This window comes from Eucalyptus grandis, chromosome 9, assembly GCF_016545825.1.
Source record: "Eucalyptus grandis isolate ANBG69807.140 chromosome 9, ASM1654582v1, whole genome shotgun sequence".
In the NCBI taxonomy this organism is placed as follows: Eukaryota; Viridiplantae; Streptophyta; class Magnoliopsida; order Myrtales; family Myrtaceae; genus Eucalyptus; species Eucalyptus grandis.
The window spans coordinates 39,724,980-39,745,210 of NC_052620.1; the positions used below are offsets into that span (position 1 = coordinate 39,724,980).

Consider the following 20,231-nt stretch of genomic DNA (forward strand, 5'->3'; position numbering starts at 1 on the left):
TAGAAGGAACCCAGATACTTTGTTTAGGTGGAGAATCTCACAGGACTGTAGAAGGCATCATCTTGTTACAAACCCCCACATTACAGGACTCACTTAAACTAACAAATCAATAGTAGAGATAATCCTTCTGTATATTTATTTATTCAACTGTGCACACATGCTCACGAAAGAATGCAAGGTATTCTGCCGAAAGGCAGCGTGTGTTTGGACATCTTATAGGTGCTTTCAACAGGATGAATGCAACCAACAAATATATACAGGGAGTAAATGATATGACTGGGCAACCACTTTAAAAATTATAAGCAAAGTTTCAGGGAGAAAGTCTACCAATTTACACTTCTCGTCAGCATTTAATACTCATCCATACTGTAGGGAGATTTTTTCAGTTATACACATGGGGGTGAAAAGTGAGGTTTCATTACTACTGCTGCACAATAGTGTGGCTATCCCCTCCCCCCTCACCGTACCGCTACATAGAGCACATGGAAGTGTCCAACTTCAATTTTCTAATAGGTTCGTTTTAATCATCAAGAACACCTCTCTATCTTCTTCCCCGGGGCACGGGAGAGGGGTGGGGGATCCTCTCTCTGTCTCTCAATGATAAGCACTCGAGTCATAGTTAAAAGGAGAGTGGAATATTCATCTTGATCCTGACCACAAATGTCACCAACATCCAAAATAATGACTTCAGTGCACAATATCAAGGAACAGCATAAATCCAGAATTACAACTTCACAGTGCCCTACAGGGAAAAATTGCATCAGATGTCTATCTTGAATAGAAGTAAAGCCATCTCACATCACATCAGGACATAACGACTGCTGAAGACAGCATCTGTAGAATACTTTATAAGTGAAATTGACTTTGTTACCTTCAAACTATCATCGCCACCTTTTGCATTAGCCCCACAGGCAATCGAATGAAAATATCCAGTTACTGCTTGTACGACAAATTGGGCAGCAACCTCAGAATAACCTCTTATGGTATAATGCGACATCACAGCAGTATTGAACAATGCCCATTTATGCCATGCTTTTGCCCAGTTTGGTTCACATTCAGTGGCTCTTCCAAATGCAGTGAGAATTTCTGCAAGCGAAGGAGCTTATTACATTATTACATAATAACCCAAGAGATCTTGGCAGTATGGACTAACAAATAAGGACTACCTTCTACAGTATCTTCATCTAAACCAGGATAAAGCACCCACTGCCAGGAACCAAGTGTGAGATATACACGTGCAAGCAGTCGAGCACTGGGACTTTTACTGGTTGTTAGACCTATTGTAGAAGTTGTCTGAACAATTGGTGCACTTGAAAGCTCTACAGCCAAATTCTGTAAAACAATATTTTTGCCCCCGTCAAAAACACAGCAACAAAATCAGAAAGGGCACTCATGTGACAAAATTGCACATGATTCCTTCAATAAAAGTCGTTGGACCTGAAGCCTAAGAAATGCATCTTTTCGCTTAATATCCTCGCCAAGAGACCACTGGTACTTCAAGTATGCCAGCATTACTTGCGGAGGACCACGGTATCCCACATTTTCAGATGTTTCAGGGTCAAACTGCTTGTTTATACCAAGCATGTCAGATCATGATAAACAACTTAATATCTGCATGCTTCTTTTCTTTCACTGCTGTAAAGATACCCCACTCACCTGCAAGAGCTTAATCAAGGTAGATCTAGCCTGACCAATTCGTCCACTTTTTCTACAAAGAGAAGAAAATTTGAGCCAAGTTTCAATATCTTCAGTCGGAGGTAGAACAAGTGCTCTAACGGCCAACAGGCCTTGCCACACCTGTCAATTAAGCGTCAGGAAGAAGTGAGAGATGAAAAACTACACCAGAACAGAAGTAAAATAGTTCAAAATAAATGTTAAACTCTAAAATAAACAGATAGCCATTTAACTTCCAGCGAAAAGAATATAAATTTTGCTATAATTTGCGAGGTAAATGCAAATAAATCCAAACAAGTCAATCCCAGAGAGATGGATGATAAGATCAAATGTTACATTAAAAAGTCAAGTTAGAGCCTAAAGTCCATCAATTTCAAAATGATTCTATCAGATTTTTTTTTTTTTTTTTTTTTTTTTTTTTTTTTTTGGGGGGTAAAAGTAAGCAATATAATGGGTAAAGGCCAAACTGTACCAACAACAGCTTCAAAAACTTGCACTCAAGATGAACAAACTCATTATGAGTGGAAAGAAGCCGAGAGAAAAAGCCAAGCGGCTACAACAAGAACACAAAAAGAAGAGAGCACCAGACGGCAAGAACATCTGATCCTATCACACGTTTTTTTTTTTTTTTTTTTTTGGTAAAAGGGTAATATTGTATTGAGCTTTAACCAACAATTACAAAAGATCCGGCGCCACAAAACTTGCACTCAACAAGACAACAAGTCAGAGTGAGTGGAAGGGAGACGAATGCAAAAGAAGTCCGCAAAGAATGGAACAAACAAGCAAAGAACAGCCTAAACAACAGGCAAAGGAGACCTAGCAAGAGGCAGGAGAGGACTGCGCAGGGCCAGGAAGGCTCCAAACCTCAAACCATGACCAAGAGCGACAAAAGTGAAGAGACTCTAATGATCCTATCAGATGATTTTTTTTTTTTTTTTTTTTCTGGTAAGGTTGATCCTATCAGATGTTAATATGTGAAAATATGGGAAAATTTAATCAGTTCACTTTTGACTCTTCTTAGTACCGCAACCCTTTTGTCTTACCCCCACTAAGGCAAGAGGATTGTTTAAATGGTTATAGATGCATGAGTGGAAAATGATAGAATCACAAACCTAGCGAGCTATCCCATAGCCTACCTCAACATTTCTTTTCACTCCTTTAATGCGCTCAGTCCACATATTCCGAATAAGGGCTCGCCGTCCTTCAGCGACAGGGTTTCCCGAAGGAAGAGTAGAGTAATCAATGACCTGTCGAGATTATTGAACATGTAAGAAAAGAAGTAACTTCCTTGATCACATATACAAACCCCAACCGTAGTAGATGATGAAATGAGGTTAAACCTCTTCCAGTTCCAGAAGCTGCTGAACACGGACCATGTTGATGTAAGCACGATCATAGCTCTCCAAGACCTAAGCAGGTATCAACAAATAAAAATTTGTTTCAAACTGAAACCACTTTATATGGACATACAACCAGAAAAAGCTCCTACGGTCTAGATCGAGGAAGATTTTACCAAAGCTAACAAAGTGACTACAGATCATTAGCAAGAAGCAAGATATAATTTTTATCACCAATGTGTTCAAAACCTCTCTTCCTACATACCAGTCACGAAAGATACCACTTCCTCGCATAAGGAGAGATTTAGACTCATGATCACCCAAGGTGACAAAGGAGGCCAAGAAAGATTCCGTCAACAAATTTTACTCACATACTCGATGTTTCATTTATCATCTAATACAAGTGCCATGAGTCCTGACAAACTGGTTCTCACCAGGCCTATCCAATGCCATAAAAAAAACATTTTAAATTGCAAAGTGCAGATCCAAATGCTAGAGTGAGCAGTTACAACCAAGGAATTACAGATCAGTCTGTAAAGGCCGTTACGTAACAGGAATGGTGGGCCCTGCAACCATTACAAACCGCTGTTGTGGTGCTAACAAATATCATACACCGTGCTGTCTTTTGTTATTTTTGTAAATTTATTGGATGTATTCTTTTAGATATGTAGGAAACCTTAATGCCTATTAGTGAAATGTTAGTTACTCATTTGATTTCCAGCATAGTCTTAATATCAATAAAAATCACAGAGATTAGTTTTACTTTTGTTAAGTGGAGTATACAAGAGAAAAAGGGGTGACCAGCATGATGGAAAATATGCACGAGAAAGAAGTGCAGCAGGAATTGTTTGTACAAACTTCGACAGCAGAAATTTCACTAAAAAGGATTAAGCTCTTAAGATAGAGTAAACTTACCAAAGCAGCAAGCTCAGTTGCCAAGCACTTTCTGGCCCTCTCAACATATTCACGCGCCTCATCATACTGCAAGGTACAAGGGAAGGTCAATGCTGAATATATCTAAACAATTGAGACAGAAGAGCACAGCAAACTACCTTCCCTCTGCGCACAAGTAAAACAGCCCTAAAGAATGTGCCATTGCTACTGCCATCACCACCACCAGCAGAGTTCCCTAAACCTCGAAACTTAGTTTCATCACCATCATCCAGTTTAGAGACATACTCCGCCATCTGATCCCACTCTCCCATGTTCCAAGCAGCACTAGCAGCCTATGAGTAACACGAAAAAAATTAAAAATACATAACAAGAAAGAAGAGAAGCAGTGATATAAAGAGGAGCATTGATATGATAAACATCCTAACCATCGGTGCCATTTCTAGACGGGCAGCTGGCTCAGCTGGAGTCCAATATTCCTTACATATATTGTTGAGTTCTTCCCATCTAGCTAAAGCCGCAAGACATCGCATCCGGCCTGAAATACACACATGTGGAAAGAGCTAGGAACGAGGGGCAGAAAAGTTCTGACACATACGCGTTTTAGATTTCTATACACATCTAGCAACAAGAAAACCCAGATCAAGCACCTGCTGAATGGCGAACAGATAGGGCACATTCAATTCGATCAAATTGTCAATCAACAAAGTATCATTCTACTCAGGGAAAGGTCACTGCCACATTATAATTGTTGCACTAACTAGAGACTACACGCAAAAGGGTAAACTCCAGGCAAGACTGGAAAAGGAAAGCAACCAATATGATAAATCGTTAAAGTTACAAATCAACTCTACTAAGCACTGAGCATTTCCACATCTCTTATGAGTATAACATTTGCAAGGTGCTATCCACTTTTGTTCCTAAACTTCATCAGTGTAAACCTTTCCTGCCATATCAGTTTCGTAACCACACTCATGCAGGTCCAATCATTCTGATCTCAAAGTAGTAATGAAACACAATATACACCATCCAAAGACTGGTGTACATATACACGTCTCGTAGAAGCTCTTGAAGTTCGGCCCGAAAGCATGACCTTATAGTGGGGAGACGGTTCATTTCCAGGAAGACATATGGCAAGATGGACTATGGGAAAATCTCAACAACACAAAAACCAATCTATTTCATCACGAACCAATTCTTCCAAAGATTAAAGGTATAATAAGTTAGACTTGCTACACAACAACTAAATGCACACACACAATCACTAACCTAATGTAGCATCTAAAACCAGATGTGGACTAGATGCCTGAGATGCCTTGAGAGTATACGCCTTCAGAGCATCATCCCATCGCTGCAATTTCTCATACCTGAAAAGACAGGCCTATATAAGCATTCATGTCAATGGGTTGGGTAAGATCCACTTTTTGTCATATTGACCAAGAAAGTACATACATCATACGCAAAAGGAATTGAGTTGGCATTACACAACATGTCATCAATCTATGTGGTGTACAACTAGCAATTACAGCTAGCCATCCAACTGTGTAGTGGATCAATGTCCAAACTTCAAAATCACAAAGAAATTGAAGGAAGTTGCAGAAGTTGTTGTGCATGGAAGGCACACTACGAGTGATAATTGGGCACAGCATTATTTGATGATTTGGGCTTACCATGCTAGTACAACAATTTATCAAACAACAGGGATTTTGGCATAGAAGCCAGAAGTTGGGACCTACTTTCTAGCTTTTCACTTAAGCAGTTTAGTTAGAAAGCATATTTAAGAAAATTTAAACGGCTAGAAATGAAATATTTATTTTATATTTTTAATATTCGAGATGTTCAACATCATAATTATTTAAATAAAGTAATTTTTAAATCTAAAATAGATGTTACATGCCACACACCAAAAGCCATGGCTACAGTGAAAAGCTAAAACCATGATTAGAAACTAGACATGTGCACAAACAAAATAAAATGCCAAATCCAATAGAATAGTCAAAATCAACATTACCATGACTCCTTCAGTTGCACATCAAGATTTTGCTGGGCATAGGTTAGCATTCCAACTGCCGCCTAATAGTAGGAATCATTTATCATTAATACAATGATCATGCGATGAAAATCAGAGAGCAGACATAATCAATTTCAAGAAGCAATATGTAGATTGTCAATAAGCGTAGATAATGAAAGCAGACCTCATGTTGGTGTAGCTGATTATTTATATGTATTAGAGCTTCAACTACAGCAACAGGGTTAGCATCCATCTTCTTGGAGCGTGCACCTTCAAACTCCATTTCTTTGTAATGCAGTGCCTTTGCAAAAGCACGAAACTGCAACGTTACATCAACCAAAAAAAGAGTGATTCAATGGAGTAAAACCAGAATTGATGCTGCAGCACCAACGGCAATGTGTCAGAAGCAATCAGAAGATAGAAATTAGGATTTCCGAATCTGCCTACCTGCAATATTTAAAAAGTTTCAGTTCTCTTCAAATGATATATGGGCCCATGGCTAATTATTAACTATATACAAAGTCCAAAATACACTCTAAACATGGTCTCAGATATTGCTTAAGTTAAAATGAAGAAAACTTTCTTGACAGGAATGCATCAACAACACCTTCTCTGCAAGAGCACCAAGGAGTCGGATGTCAATAGGAAGGTGTTTCTCATCATGTTCCATGAACTCAGCCTGCAGTTATTGCCTCAAACATTTCAAATTGCATTGAAATGCACCAAAAAAGAATAAAGAAGGAATTCCAACATCAGCTTTCATTATCAATAATGCATAAACATTGCTGAAAGGAAAATGATAGATAATTTTTCTGAAAGAATACAAATCAAAGCATAATCCATATTCAAAGTCAGATTGACTCAAGCACGCAGCTCATATATTAAAGACATACCAAGTTAAGAAGTGTTGCAAGAATTTCAGGAGGGATATTTGGAGCAGAAAATGCCATCTCTAAATTCCGAACCAAGTGTTTCTGACTAGATTCACTCAGCTGTGTCCAACAGCTCACAAAGCCAGCTGCAAATAACTCCCTTCCAACAAAGGGCTGAAGATCATTTGGTTAGATCTTCAAGCCAAAACCAGAAAAGTGTGAGATGAGAAATGTTAACCCCACCTGCAACTGTGCCAACCTTGCACATGTTCGCAGAGCTGGAGATGGAGATTGTTTCAAGAGCTCAATGCTAAAGTGCCGCATCCATTCAGCCCAATCTTCTCTAGTGCTGCGTTGAGAAGCCTCCCCAGCAGCAAGTAGACGACCAACATTGACCTTTAATAAAGATTTTTAAGTTGTTATATAAAAACTATTATCATGTCATAGTAAAATGACAGAAAATGTAAGCATTATGTGAAGGTGGATTCAAGTTATGAATGCTCCAGAACCACACAAACAAAATCTACAATAAGCAAAAGGCAAAAGTGGAATGCAAAAATGAGAACGACCAAAAGGCCAAAATTGATAAAAGATGGATGCTCTTCTATCAAAATCTAAGTACCAAAAATTAGCAAGCCTAGACGAGTAAACCATAGCGATAGATAAAAACAACAAAACAATAAGGACCAAACACTGACAGTAGATAAAAAGTTAAACTGCTTCTAAAGTTTCTTTAAATACCAAATCTTATATTTGGCAGAAATGATCAAAACCAAACAAGGACCAAACACCAGCAGTAGATAAAAAGTTAAACTGCTTCTAAGTTTCTTTAAATACCAAATCTTACATTTGGCAGAAATGACCAAAACCAAATAATAATTATTACTACCATCTAGAGTAGCTTAAAAGGAGTAAACGGAGAATGCATACTAACATCACATCAAGGCGATGTCAGGACCTAAAAGACCGAATACAAGACTACCACTCCGACAGATAATGACCCACTTTGAGTCAGAACTTGAACAGAGAGACAGGAAGAAACTACAATTCAGTATCTAAAACATAACCTTTCAGGAATCATTATTTATCTGGCATTGAAAAAAAAAATCAGTAATTCAATTTGCAATTCAAAAGTTTCAGCCAAAAATGAGTTCCACAAGTATGGCTAGCAAAATTAAATGAAAGGTATAGAGGCATGAGTCCATGCATGAGAAAGAAAAAATACTATGTAAGGATACTTTTTAATGCATGAAGGAATACAGCTCTCAGCACAGTCATGCTAAGAGCCTAGCTGTTTCGTATTCAAAGTACTGAGCTGGTTTGCAACTATAGATAGACTAGGGGTGTCAAATGGATGGCAGGTCAGGTTTGGGTCGAAAATGGTCTGACCCATATTGACCCATTTTCATGCAATACAATTTCAATGACCCATACTCGACCCGACTTGACCCATTTAAGTAAAACACATCCATTCTTAACCCTAATTATGAAAATAAATACCAACATTGAACCCATAAGCTCTTCATGTCAATGTGTTTGATAAAATTTTATCTCAAATTAAAAAAGTAAGATAACAAAATATGAAGATGTAAATAAATAAAATGAAAAATGTAAAAACAAAAGAATCAAAGAGACCAAAGGTGACTATGGCCTTTTATTTTACTACATTTTATTTTGGTCAGATATTCTATTTTATTTTAAAAATAAATAATAATAAATTTTAATTGATAAGTATCAATTTTTTAATTTTTAATTTTCTTTTCTTTTTCTTCTTTTATTTTTCCTTCTTATTCGCCCGATCATTAGCCACGGCAGCGAGTGGCGACTGGCTATAAACAAGCTCGATCCTCGCTAGACTCGAGCAAGGCACACCTCACCAAAGGTTGGCAAGGGTTTGACCTTGCCAAATCAGCAAGCTCAAGCTTGCTCAAGGCTAGCGAGCTCAAGTCTCGCTACATGAGGCTTCAACCTCACCAAATCAGCATGATGAGGCTGGAGCCTCTCCAGAGGTCCGCAAGGCTTTGGCCTTGCCAAATCTATGAGCTCAAGTCTCGCCAGCACCAAAGGTCTACAAGCCTCGAGCTCACCAGAGACCGAATCAACAAGCTCAACCTTCGCTGGCCGTTGCCATGGCCAGCTACCAACAAAAAGGAAAACAGGGAAAAAAATAAAAATAAAACATGGAAAATTAAAAATAAATAAATAAATAAATAACAATGGCCTATTTGTAATTAACTTAAAACTTGTTAGGTAATCCATTTAGCCTAAGACCTATTTATTATGTGGATTGAAAGTGGGTCTACCTTAGACCCACTTAGACTCATTTGTTTTAGCCTTTTCTTTTTACCACCCACGTGACCCATTTACAACCCACTACAATAAATATGAGTTAAAATATGGGCCTGTGAACCATTTTGACTGCTCCAATATAGACATATAGTATTGGAAAAAGCTCCCAATTAGATAAAAAGGACGGGTCTTTAGGTTTCTTTTAATCTGTGGTTCTTATGAATACCTTATATTCTAGAGAAATTTAGTTTAATTAGTACTTATCAAGAAAATAGATGGGGTAGATTCGAGCTTCAAATCATAAATTTCTCACAAAACCCCAAGTAATATTTTGCTATTCTGTTACTCATTTAACTTCTCACGAAACCCCATGTTCTAGCGAAATTTTCTTTAATTAGTACTTATCAAGAAAATAGATGGGGAAGATTCAAACTTCCAATCATAAATTTCTCAAAAAAACTCAAGTGATATTTTGCTATTCCATGACTCATTAACTTCTATAGTGGGTGTCACGTGATTCGCCCACTACCAACATTTAAATATGAAAGAACAATTCCCAATGATTTCTCAACTTCATAGTGTAACCATGTAACGACGTACTATTTGTGGGTAAGAAGCACCTTACCCAATTCTATATTTCCATTTTCCAATCTAGCACTCCATCTAAAATTAAATGTCCCTCATACTTAAATAGTCCATGTGTCTTACGAAAGACGCCAGACTACTCTCAAAGAAACCCTACTCACTTGGCCTGCCTCTTACTGATGAGGTGAAGCCCCAAAAACCCCTTTTCACTAATAATGAGAGTAGAGTATACCTGACCAATTCTATTCTCTTTTTGCACATCAGACCCATCTTCATAAGAATCATTCTCCGCATCATTCAATGGGTCACTGATTACTTCTACAGCAAGCCGTCGGCTTAGCTTTTGAGCAGTCGTGCTTCCTGAGATCAGCGGTTCACGTCTATGGACACGACCTTCAATCTCCTCAAATTCCTTATGCTGAAAATAGATTAGCCACTGTCATATAAAAATCAATAAAAAAGCAACATGAAGGATGCAATCTGTAAGGAATTCATTAGTCAGAAAGAGGACCCTTAATCGATGTTTTAAAAGAAGTTTGTGTATCGATGGTATGAAGATGGTGAAATCCTCCCCGAGGGCATAAGCAAGACAACAAAGTGCATCGACAGCATCCTTCCTGAGCTCATCAAGTTTTCTGCAAGTTGAACATAAACAGATGATAGAAGTTTTAAAGAATCAACAAAGAGAAAGATATGCATACTTCATTTTCTGTTTGCTTTTTAAAATAGAAGACGGTCAACAGAAAAGATTTAACTTTCAACTTGACCCCAAACAAAAAGAATTGAAAAACGAAAGCTGGGAATACAATAGAAATATATAATTAAAAGAATATGTGCTGCATAAACAAATACAACATTCAGGCATCATGCAAGAAGACTTTGTTCTACTTCTTTTAGATATAATTCCAAAACTTAGGAACGGACTAACCCATCCAAAACCAGCTTCAAGTGATGGACTAGTGAAGATATATGACCAGTAACCTGATAACAGAAAGAGTGCATATCAGAGTCAAAATAGATTCACCCAAAACAATAGATGGAGAAAAATAGAACAAAGAACTAGCTATTAGCGAGAATAGAAAGAAAGATAAAGGTTATATGTGTTCCCAAAAACTGATAATCTATACCTGTTTCATAGATTTAAATGCATAAAATCAACAAACATAACAAGTGGCATCATCCCATCCTTCCCCAAAAAAAATACTCCCTTTTTCCATTCTCTGATAATTATCTTCAACTACACTTCCACAAATTCTACTTGCCTATGAGCAAAAAGAAACATAAGAATTTTGATTTTCATTTGCCACAATGAAGTATTAAACATGCAGAACAACCACCTTTCCTGACACAGTAGCAATGTCACTATTACAACTTAAGACAGAGAGATTGAGAGATAGGATAAGAATGCCCTCCTTTTTGGTGTGAAGCAATGCTATAAATTTTACTCATTCAACAATTTGCGATGTTATTTTGGACCAATGAAGAGTTCTAAGTTAATCAAGTCTGCCTCTGAGAAATATGACCAGAATTGAAGACTGAAAATGTCATGACACTTACAATATTTTCAGGTAGAAGGTTCATATCCACTAGATTCGTTAATACAGGGGCAAACAGCAGCAACTCTCAAGGATGTAAATGTTTACAATAAGTGAAGAGGATCCAAATCAAGGGAGCTGCAACCTATTATCTGATCTCTACCTCAGAGGATGCAATTTTCAGTCAATATGCCTGAGTGAGAAATTTACATATCTCCAACAAAGATAGTTTCCTCTTCACATGATTGATTCCCATCTAAATTAAAACCAACACTATGCATAACAGATATTTGCCATCAAAAGTAAGTTCCACAATTTTAGTCCTTAAAAGAGAGGCACTCATCTTTATTTTAAAGTAGTATCGTCCTATCCTTGACATGTGCTGTGCTATCAATAGGAGGATCCCATGTATTACCAGCTTAACTCATGAGAAATTAAACTGCCTACCTGAACTCGAGGGATTAATCTGGTTAAAGTTTTAATGGCAGCACGTCGTTTGTCTACTGGAGCATCTTCTTTAAACAATCGAATGAGTGCTGGAAGAAGGAGATGCATGTGCTCATCCAAGGTCCCTGTATTTGTTTAAGAGTAAAGAGTGTGTCCCTCTATGGGTGATAATGCTTCAATACATCAAAATAGCAGAAGGATCTTCACTCAAAGAGTCAACTAAGTGAGTACTTGCTAGTACTTATAACTCAATGCAAAAACAGTCCTACTACCCCAAAGTTTCCAATGAGAAAAGACTCCAATTTTCAAACCTTATCTATACAATTTAATACAAATTCCTGTACTAACTCATTAGTTCTAGAACCACTGATCTCTTCAAGAACACTCCCTCTTCATCATGCAAGCATTCCAATATTCCTCCATCCATCCTTCCTTCTCTCAAAATGAATATACAAGATAGACTAATTCTATAGTGGATTCAAGAAAATAGAACAGATAAAATGGGACAAAAGATTACACTGCAAACTGCTTTAATTCGGCAAGATTCTCATTTAATCCTCTTAATTTCACCCAAACTAAACATCAGAAGAGTATAAAAGTACGAACCACCGAAGACTTCAAGGGTATGAAGGATATCGAGAACATTTGTGTAGTCATTGCACCGTTCTGCATCACTAAGGACTTGAATACAACATGGAAGTATATCAGGAAGATATGTTCTGAATTCATCATTGAGAGCCAGGCACAACTGTTCGACCAGATGCAGAACCTGAGAATATTTTCGCCGAAAATCAGTCCACACATGTTGCCAAATACATATATATGTATATTATACATAATATAATATAATATAATATAATATATATAGAGAGGGGCTCACTGGATAGCCAGGTGGAGGACGAGGCAAGCTCAGAGATGCCCACAGTTCAGAGATTAACAAAAGCAATTCTGGCCGATATTTGCGAATGTGCTGCATAAACCACATAAGCTTCCCCATAAAAACCTTCATAGGAGCCCAATACAATGATGCCATGGAAGTTTTCACATAAAACACACCTGCCGGACAATGGATACAAGAGTTCCAAGCTTCCATGTTATGAAGTCCCTCAGTGTGTCATCACATATACGGACTATGTAAAAGAGATCAGGTAAAACCTGCAGTTAAAAACAACACTCAACAATAACTGTGAAAAATATAGCCAAATTCACCTTTCCCTCATCATCCCCCCTCCTGCTTTCTGATGACTTACCTTTGGCAAGTATGGAACACAACCAAGACCCATCGACTGATCTTGCAAGAAAAGGAGTCGATTAAGTTTCAGAGAGAGCCAGATCAAAAAAAGAAAAAGGAATGTTTCAGAGAGAGAGAGAGAGAGATCATACATGCACAACAATTGAAGATTAACGAAAATTCTAAATAAACCACATACCTTAAAAATGAACATAAGTGAGGCAACCACTTTATGGTGGTGACTAGCGAGGGAAGGGTCCCTAAGAATCCGCATCAGAGAATTTATCGCCACCTGGAGTCATTCACAAAAAGAGATAAACACACATGAAAACATACATGAACTTTACATTGTTAACAAAGATCAGTGAAATCTATGATTCCCACATATAAAGAATCTGATACTTGCTACAACAGAGTGACTTTTCTGAGGTCCATATCCTACCGTAGAATAATAATCCTCTGATGTAGCAAAAGATGGCCAAAGATCAATGGCTACTTCATCCATGGTCTGAATGTGCTGGCCTGGATCAACAGCAGCACGAGCAACTTCTCCAAGTGAACCCGGCAACAAGAGCTGATTTCGTTTATGCATGTGGGGATCCAAAGCACCCATAATCCCAAGAACCTGATATAAGCACAGGAGAAATTTCAATCACATTATTACTTAAACATCACAGTTTATAAGTAGGCATAAATATACAAGAATTTTTAACTCATTTACCTTAAGAACTTCACGCCTGGTTGACCATGCTAACTCACCATTCAGAAATTTCAAGAGTAAGCCAAGTAGTGCAGGATACTCATTGTAAGGAGTTATCACATACCTGCAAAGATCAAATATCAAAACATTCTGAAGGTTTTACATGCATTACAGTTAATCTCAGAAAACACAAACTCATTTTCTTTGAAAGTAGCCATTAAATTCACATATGAAAAGAATTGAACAAGAGAAGAGACATACACCATTGAAGCATGATCCAGGTTGACATAAGGAAGTGAACATAGGACCCCACAGTGGCACAAAATTTTATCATAATAGATTACTCAACTATGTTATCCTCAACATTCAAATGCAAATTGCAAAGTACTTAATGCCATATTTACCATGGGATGGAATAATCTTTAGATAAATTGACATGAAGAACCTTTTTACAGCTATGTGAATGCATAAATACAAATATATCTAAGTAATCAGGGAAAGCACGACAATAATTTATTTCAATTTCTAGAATACATTTTCTAGTGTAATCCCATGGATTGTTCAAAATGTAGAATTCATAAGAACTATGTGATTCAAATCAACAAAAAATACCAAACACTTTGACTTCAAGTGTGAAGCATACTATTCGCCAAGATTTAATCACAATTCTTGAATTTGGTACAACTTGTGGAGAACTTCCAATCAAGTGTAACATTTAGACACTATGATTCTCCCATAACCATGCTGACCATTGAAGAAAGACTTGACCATCCTTCTCTTTCATAATTTTTTTTTTTTGTTGGAGTTCGACAAAATGAAAATTTTGCAATCCAACAATATCACTTATACAGGATCTGGATTATAAAACTACCTTCATCATCACCCTATTTTATTTAAAGAAAATATGAACAAGTATTCCCATTTCACCAAAAAGTGTTGCTCAAGGAAAAAAAAAAACAATACTTTTGAGATTTCTGCTTTATTCAGAGCTAAATGGAAATATTAAGATGAAGATTAGGCTCATATTTCTCCTAAACCAAACAAGAGCCTTGGATGGTGTACTAATTTGGCATATGTCATAATACAAAATAATATCACATTATTTCACAATTTCCTGATGATAATGCTATATTTGGGAGATAGGTTTCTCCATAAGCCATTTTACAACCTGTGATGATTCACATTCAAAAAACTGACCAATTTTCCTTGTAAACAAAGAGAACTTAATCAATACAGCACCAAGGAGGTGCTGTATCCCTGAAATTATTCTTTTGAATCGGATCCCTAGACTACTGACCTTGGTTTTTGGTGGTCTTTTCAAGAAAATAAGAATAAAAATGCTAATAAGGACTGCCACGTAAGCATTGACTGGACCAGTCAGCTTGAGTGGCATTTAAAACCAGGAAAAAAAGGGGAAAATAATGAACATTAAAATGTGTTATAAGGTTTTCAACAGCCTGGAGTGTCTAAAGAAAACAGAATCAAAATGCATACATCATGTCTTTTTAAAGGGAGGTGACATAAAGAATTTTATGCCATAAACTGCCAGCATAGCTTTTTCTTTACACAAGCACTCTTGATATCATGATATGTGACTCATAGGTTAACATGGCAGTGGACACGTCTTGATCTCAACAAAGCTTGTCTAGAAAACAAAGTTACACTGGCAATGATCCTCAAGCAAATACTTAAAAGAAATTTTAGAACGTAAGAAAAATACAACATACCCAGTGCTCTGTACAACCTGACCCAGAGTGGACACTGCCACTTCTCTTTTTGCGACTGCAGCTCCATCCAATAGAGCTTCCACAATTAAAGGCATTAGATCTGGGATATATTGTCGCATTGCAAAACCACCCTAAACAAACACCATGACCAAGATTTTAATGTCTTGAAGAAAATAGAACATTTGCTAGTGGTGCCAGTGCTACACTACAAATAAAGTCTAAAAGCATAAAAGAGCAAGAGAGTTCACTCATGGCACCATAACATAAAGAATTTGGACAACACAGGGCTCATAAAATAAGACATCCTTGAGGTTTTCAAACGATAGGGATGCAAATACACAACCACTAAAGCTTGTTAAAGGTCAAGCAATGGAGATTTCCTACTTAATTGGATTCTAGTCCAGAAATTCAATTGTTTGTCGGACAAAAATTGTGGGGACACAACCAAGTCTTTCAATGTCTCATCCTCCTATGAGCCATTCTATATGGAACATTATCTGCAAACCACATAGTTAAAAAGGGACATCAGCAGACTCAGTAAAATATGCAAATAATCATATTGGAAAAATAGGAAATATACCTCTATAATGTATCACCATATTTCCATCCATGAGAAAACAACAAACCTCATGAAATCAACATTGACCATGGGAAAAAAAATTCTTTTAAAAGAGGGAGAGTAAGCGGACAAGACATTGCTGCTAACTAAATCAAAAAAGGAAACCTCAACAGCCTCTAAAGAAAGAATCCATGCACTCAACACCATTATATTTCCATGTTCAGATCTTGTGAAATAAAAGGAACCCCAAGAAGTGGCTGAGTAAAGAAGTAACTCTGGATGGAACCAAGCTAATGACAAGCTTGCATCTGGGCCCAAAACTATCATTGTTGGTCATAAATGATTCTCGGTCTTACATTCCTATATCAAAAACCTAACAAATGGTCTAGACTTCACACAGAATCAAGTTCACCAGGACTTCTGAGGGATTTCAATCCTAATTGATAGCAATTTAAGATCAGTACAACCTTATCATTATTGACAATTCAATCTCCATCTATGCACAAGGAATTTGTTTTATGTTGAAATTTAAGAATCATATATATAAACTTAAAGTTCTATATTTAGGGATGATAAATTAGTTTTGACATTGAAAGTGGAGATTCATAGATATACTCAACTTAAAATTCTATGTTACCCTTTTAAGAGCACATGAAAATTTCCACACACTATCAGAACAGTAAAAGTAATATTTAACTCACCACTCTAGCAAGATCCCCCACAGTTACAAGAACTCCGCTTACAATGCCTGTATTAGCATTGCCCATGGAGCTGTCCACAAGCCTAGCAACAAGTGCCTGAAATGGAATTCACTCAATAAATACAGAAATAAACACTTTGAATATGGCTACAATCATCAAATTATCAGTGAAACCTTGTGAATTGGAGCCACGTATGGGAGTATCAATCGTTCGCAATTTCGTATTAAGCAACCAAGTAACTTCGCGCTTTCTTCCCTGCATTTGCTATCTGCACTGCTGACAGAGAAGGGGCATCTTAGCAAATAGCTTGCCTTAAAAGCACCCAATTTCTATTTTGAGCATCAGTGAAAGAAGACTTGTCAAGAAAAGTGTAGTTCAAAACAAACAACAGATTAACATTTATACGTATTTGTTAAACCACACACCAGTATTTAAAGACAAACTTAAAAGAACATTTCACATGACCTTTGCTCTAGATATGTCAGCAACTGTATGAGATGGCGACGAAGAGCTGGAAGGACATAGGCAGGGTTCTTCTCAGATAACCTCCCAGCTACTGAGATAGCATATTCCCGAACATCAAAATCCTTCCAAAGAGTGTGCAATGCATCAGTAAAAGGTAATGAACACCCAACATTGGACAAAAAACGCAAAAAAGGACTTAGGTACAAAATATAAGCTAAGAGTAATGACACAGAGGAATCTGCAAAAAGAAAATGCAGAATTTTGCTATACAAGATTGGGAGTGTGACATGATCTACATCCTTAGTCTGTAGTTTCATTAACTGACAGCAGCATTAATTTGAGACATACAAACAGGCACCAGTAACTAAAGAGAGAAAACAAAACAAGTCACAATACAGCCATATCTGGAAGACAACTCTGTCATTCCCATTCTGCATCAAGGTGTATTGATTTTACTTTTAATAAACTCAGACAACTTCACCACTTAAAGGTCACAAATTGTACTAAATCTATGTAAGTACAACTTCCACTAGCAAAAAAACAATGTAACTGTACTATTACCAGCTAATCTATGCTACAACATTCCGGAACATCAGCCGGTCAATCTTACAGAAAGAAGGGTCAACTTTAGGCGAAAGATTATTTGATCATAGAGGACAAAACTATTGAATTCAATTAGGTGATACGTGTAGACTAATTAACATCATGATGAATGTAAGGCTTCTCCAAATTTTCATCCTCCATTACAAAAAATTTCTAATGATTATGGAGAAGTGCAAAATTCTAGGACGTTTGTTTCTCAAAACTAAGACACCCAAACAGCTCAGAGGGGCAAATCACAAACAGCAAACAGTTCATTATACAGAAATTTATGATCTCTTAGAGGATTATCTCTGTTCTTTGTCCGTAAACCCTTAAATATTGGGACCATGTCAAACAAATAAATCGTTCCAGTTTCCCTATAGGTCCTTTACCAAATCTTTTCAGGTCCTCGAATAAATAATCAATGCCTGGTAAGGGTTGAGGAAAGGGCAGTAACCAGGATCAACATTGCTAACCTAGTATGTTACCATAAAAAACATCTGAGCTTTGCAGAAATGTACACATGTGCACCTGTATTTGCATGACTATAAATGTCTGCTTGTGTGCATGCAGCTATACATTACTTTTTTCAAATTCATGACATCCTTCAGGAAGAAGAAATAAATGAAGGAATGAGAGAGTACCTCATCATTTAAAGCAGCAAAAACAGCACTGAGACTATCTGCCTGTGCTAAATACTCATCAAATCCTCTATTCACATGCAAGGAATAGAAGATTGACCGCCTTACAGTTACATCAGCATCCGCAACAGCAGCAATGAGGAGTTTCTCAACAAGCTGTAACAAGGATCAGTCATTGTAGTGGGTCAATGCAACACAGATTCCATTCTTAGCTATCTTAATACTTAGTTTTCATAGTAGAGTCCCAACTGAGAGCCGCGAAGTTAAAAGGAAAGGAAAATTCAAGCAGAAAACCACAAATGATTCTTCTTACTGCTTTTTGGTCAGTATAGAGGTAGAGAAACAAGAGAGCTTTCAGGGGTGTGGAAGATGATTTTGCACATATAAAGGATTCACAGCTGTTTTATATCACCTTTGTTTGATGACCAAACTAGATTGGTAGAGGTTCATAAGTTAGATATGTTGAACACCTTGACTTGTAAATGATTTCTGTAAAGGGGTTAACACTCCCCTAGTGCCACTCAGTAAACTTTTTTCTTTTTTTACAGAGGAAAAAATGGTAGAAGTATGATCTCCAGATTAATACTAATCACATAATATTATAAATATCTAGGGTAATTTCTGGAAACCACAATATAAAAGCATGATGGTGTGTGCACAAAAGACATGCTTTCCCTTGGTCCCAACACAATGCAAACATGCTATTATACCCCATAGGCTACATTTGGGAACCAAATAGGATACTTTTCATCCTATCCAAGCTTTTGGTTTTGTCATCGAACGGGGTTGTAAACTGGATACATCATGGGGAAAAAAAAAATAGCCCACCTAGAGGAGGAATAACCAGGCAGTATTTCCCCTATCTAGTAAAAAAATAATAATAAATTAAGAAAAAACATGGCTACTAGGCTTCGAAGAGAGAGGTGAGGGAGAGCAGCAGCAGTCTGTGGCCATGGTGAAAGGCAACCATACTCCTGCAGTCACCATTCTGAGGTGCACCACCACGGCAGTGATCATCTCCAGATCTCTATTTCTCTCGGTATCCACACACTGATCCAAGATCAGCAACTGATCACAGTGAAGCAGTCCATGGACTTAGGGGTTGGCCACCACCCCATTGAGGTTACTTCTCAGCCTAGAGTTTTTTTCCCCAATTTCACAATGTATTTTAGATTTCTTATTATTAATCTGGTCCTATTCCATTCACACCAAACACCCAGTTTGATAGTATATGTGCATACCCAACCTTATATCCATTCATTTACCAAACGGAAGATACAATATGAGATATTTGATCCTATCTTATATTGTTCTATTCCTAACCTATCAAACCAAATGGTACTGATGTTCAAATGCAGCAACAATGGTCATATAGCCCAATTCAGAATTTCAAATGAACCCCAAAATATTAACCTTACAGATCAAAATTTACAAAAAGGATGTTTCAGTGTGGATGGTACTTCAGCATTTAAGAGACATGTTTCTGGGGGAAACCACAGTTTCAGTTTGAATAGCCAATCTGAATATGTATCTTCATGTCAGGAAAAAAGTAACAGCAAAAGAGATTGATGATAATACAACACCACCTTAGAAAATGGACAAGAACACTGAACGGACTACGTCAAGAAGACTTAAAACACTGAATAGTTTCACATTGCTATAACGTAGTTTCTTTTTACCCATAATGTACAAAATCCACATGCATGTAATTTACACACAAACCGATAGAAGAAGATCGAATGCACAACAATTACAAGAAATCACCTCCTCAATCAGCCGCCTTCGCTTCCCTCCAGTTCGATTTGATCTAGTCGAACCAAATTGTGTGGATGTCCCATCAGAGAAAGAACTTGCAACCAGTCTGCAACAGCATAGTGCTGCATCTTTTCGTGTTCCTCCATCTTCATCGTCCAAGTACCCAACAACTGATTCTTTGACAAATTCAAGAAGCTCGTGACCCTAATGATGACAGTGTCAGCATCAA

At 37.3% G+C, this 20,231-nt stretch overlaps 1 protein-coding gene across 2 annotated transcripts in view; it reads right to left on the reverse strand.

Moving 5' to 3' along the window:
• LOC104419800 (serine/threonine-protein kinase TOR) overlaps positions 1 to 20,231 on the reverse strand; it is a 33,792-nt gene that overhangs the window by 7,927 nt on the left and 5,634 nt on the right. For both annotated transcript variants that reach the window (XR_005546524.1, XM_010031575.3), the window contains exons 10-41: positions 20,012 to 20,206; positions 18,251 to 18,403; positions 17,025 to 17,146; positions 16,733 to 16,832; positions 16,560 to 16,655; positions 15,300 to 15,430; positions 13,594 to 13,696; positions 13,315 to 13,497; positions 13,072 to 13,164; positions 12,892 to 12,927; positions 12,698 to 12,796; positions 12,522 to 12,611; positions 12,248 to 12,410; positions 11,642 to 11,766; positions 10,588 to 10,640; positions 10,171 to 10,294; positions 9,892 to 10,077; positions 7,029 to 7,181; positions 6,807 to 6,959; positions 6,521 to 6,592; positions 6,098 to 6,232; positions 5,914 to 5,975; positions 5,172 to 5,269; positions 4,331 to 4,440; positions 4,064 to 4,237; positions 3,927 to 3,992; positions 3,015 to 3,083; positions 2,811 to 2,921; positions 1,657 to 1,797; positions 1,438 to 1,563; positions 1,167 to 1,332; positions 872 to 1,086 (exon numbers count right to left, since the gene is read on the reverse strand). Coding sequence is in view for 1 of the 2 variants with exons in the window: in XM_010031575.3 (XP_010029877.1) it covers positions 872 to 1,086; positions 1,167 to 1,332; positions 1,438 to 1,563; positions 1,657 to 1,797; positions 2,811 to 2,921; positions 3,015 to 3,083; positions 3,927 to 3,992; positions 4,064 to 4,237; positions 4,331 to 4,440; positions 5,172 to 5,269; positions 5,914 to 5,975; positions 6,098 to 6,232; positions 6,521 to 6,592; positions 6,807 to 6,959; positions 7,029 to 7,181; positions 9,892 to 10,077; positions 10,171 to 10,294; positions 10,588 to 10,640; positions 11,642 to 11,766; positions 12,248 to 12,410; positions 12,522 to 12,611; positions 12,698 to 12,796; positions 12,892 to 12,927; positions 13,072 to 13,164; positions 13,315 to 13,497; positions 13,594 to 13,696; positions 15,300 to 15,430; positions 16,560 to 16,655; positions 16,733 to 16,832; positions 17,025 to 17,146; positions 18,251 to 18,403; positions 20,012 to 20,206 (3,903 nt within the window). In the remaining variant the exon portion in view is untranslated. The remainder of the gene's footprint in view (positions 1 to 871; positions 1,087 to 1,166; positions 1,333 to 1,437; positions 1,564 to 1,656; positions 1,798 to 2,810; positions 2,922 to 3,014; positions 3,084 to 3,926; positions 3,993 to 4,063; positions 4,238 to 4,330; positions 4,441 to 5,171; positions 5,270 to 5,913; positions 5,976 to 6,097; positions 6,233 to 6,520; positions 6,593 to 6,806; positions 6,960 to 7,028; positions 7,182 to 9,891; positions 10,078 to 10,170; positions 10,295 to 10,587; positions 10,641 to 11,641; positions 11,767 to 12,247; positions 12,411 to 12,521; positions 12,612 to 12,697; positions 12,797 to 12,891; positions 12,928 to 13,071; positions 13,165 to 13,314; positions 13,498 to 13,593; positions 13,697 to 15,299; positions 15,431 to 16,559; positions 16,656 to 16,732; positions 16,833 to 17,024; positions 17,147 to 18,250; positions 18,404 to 20,011; positions 20,207 to 20,231) is intronic.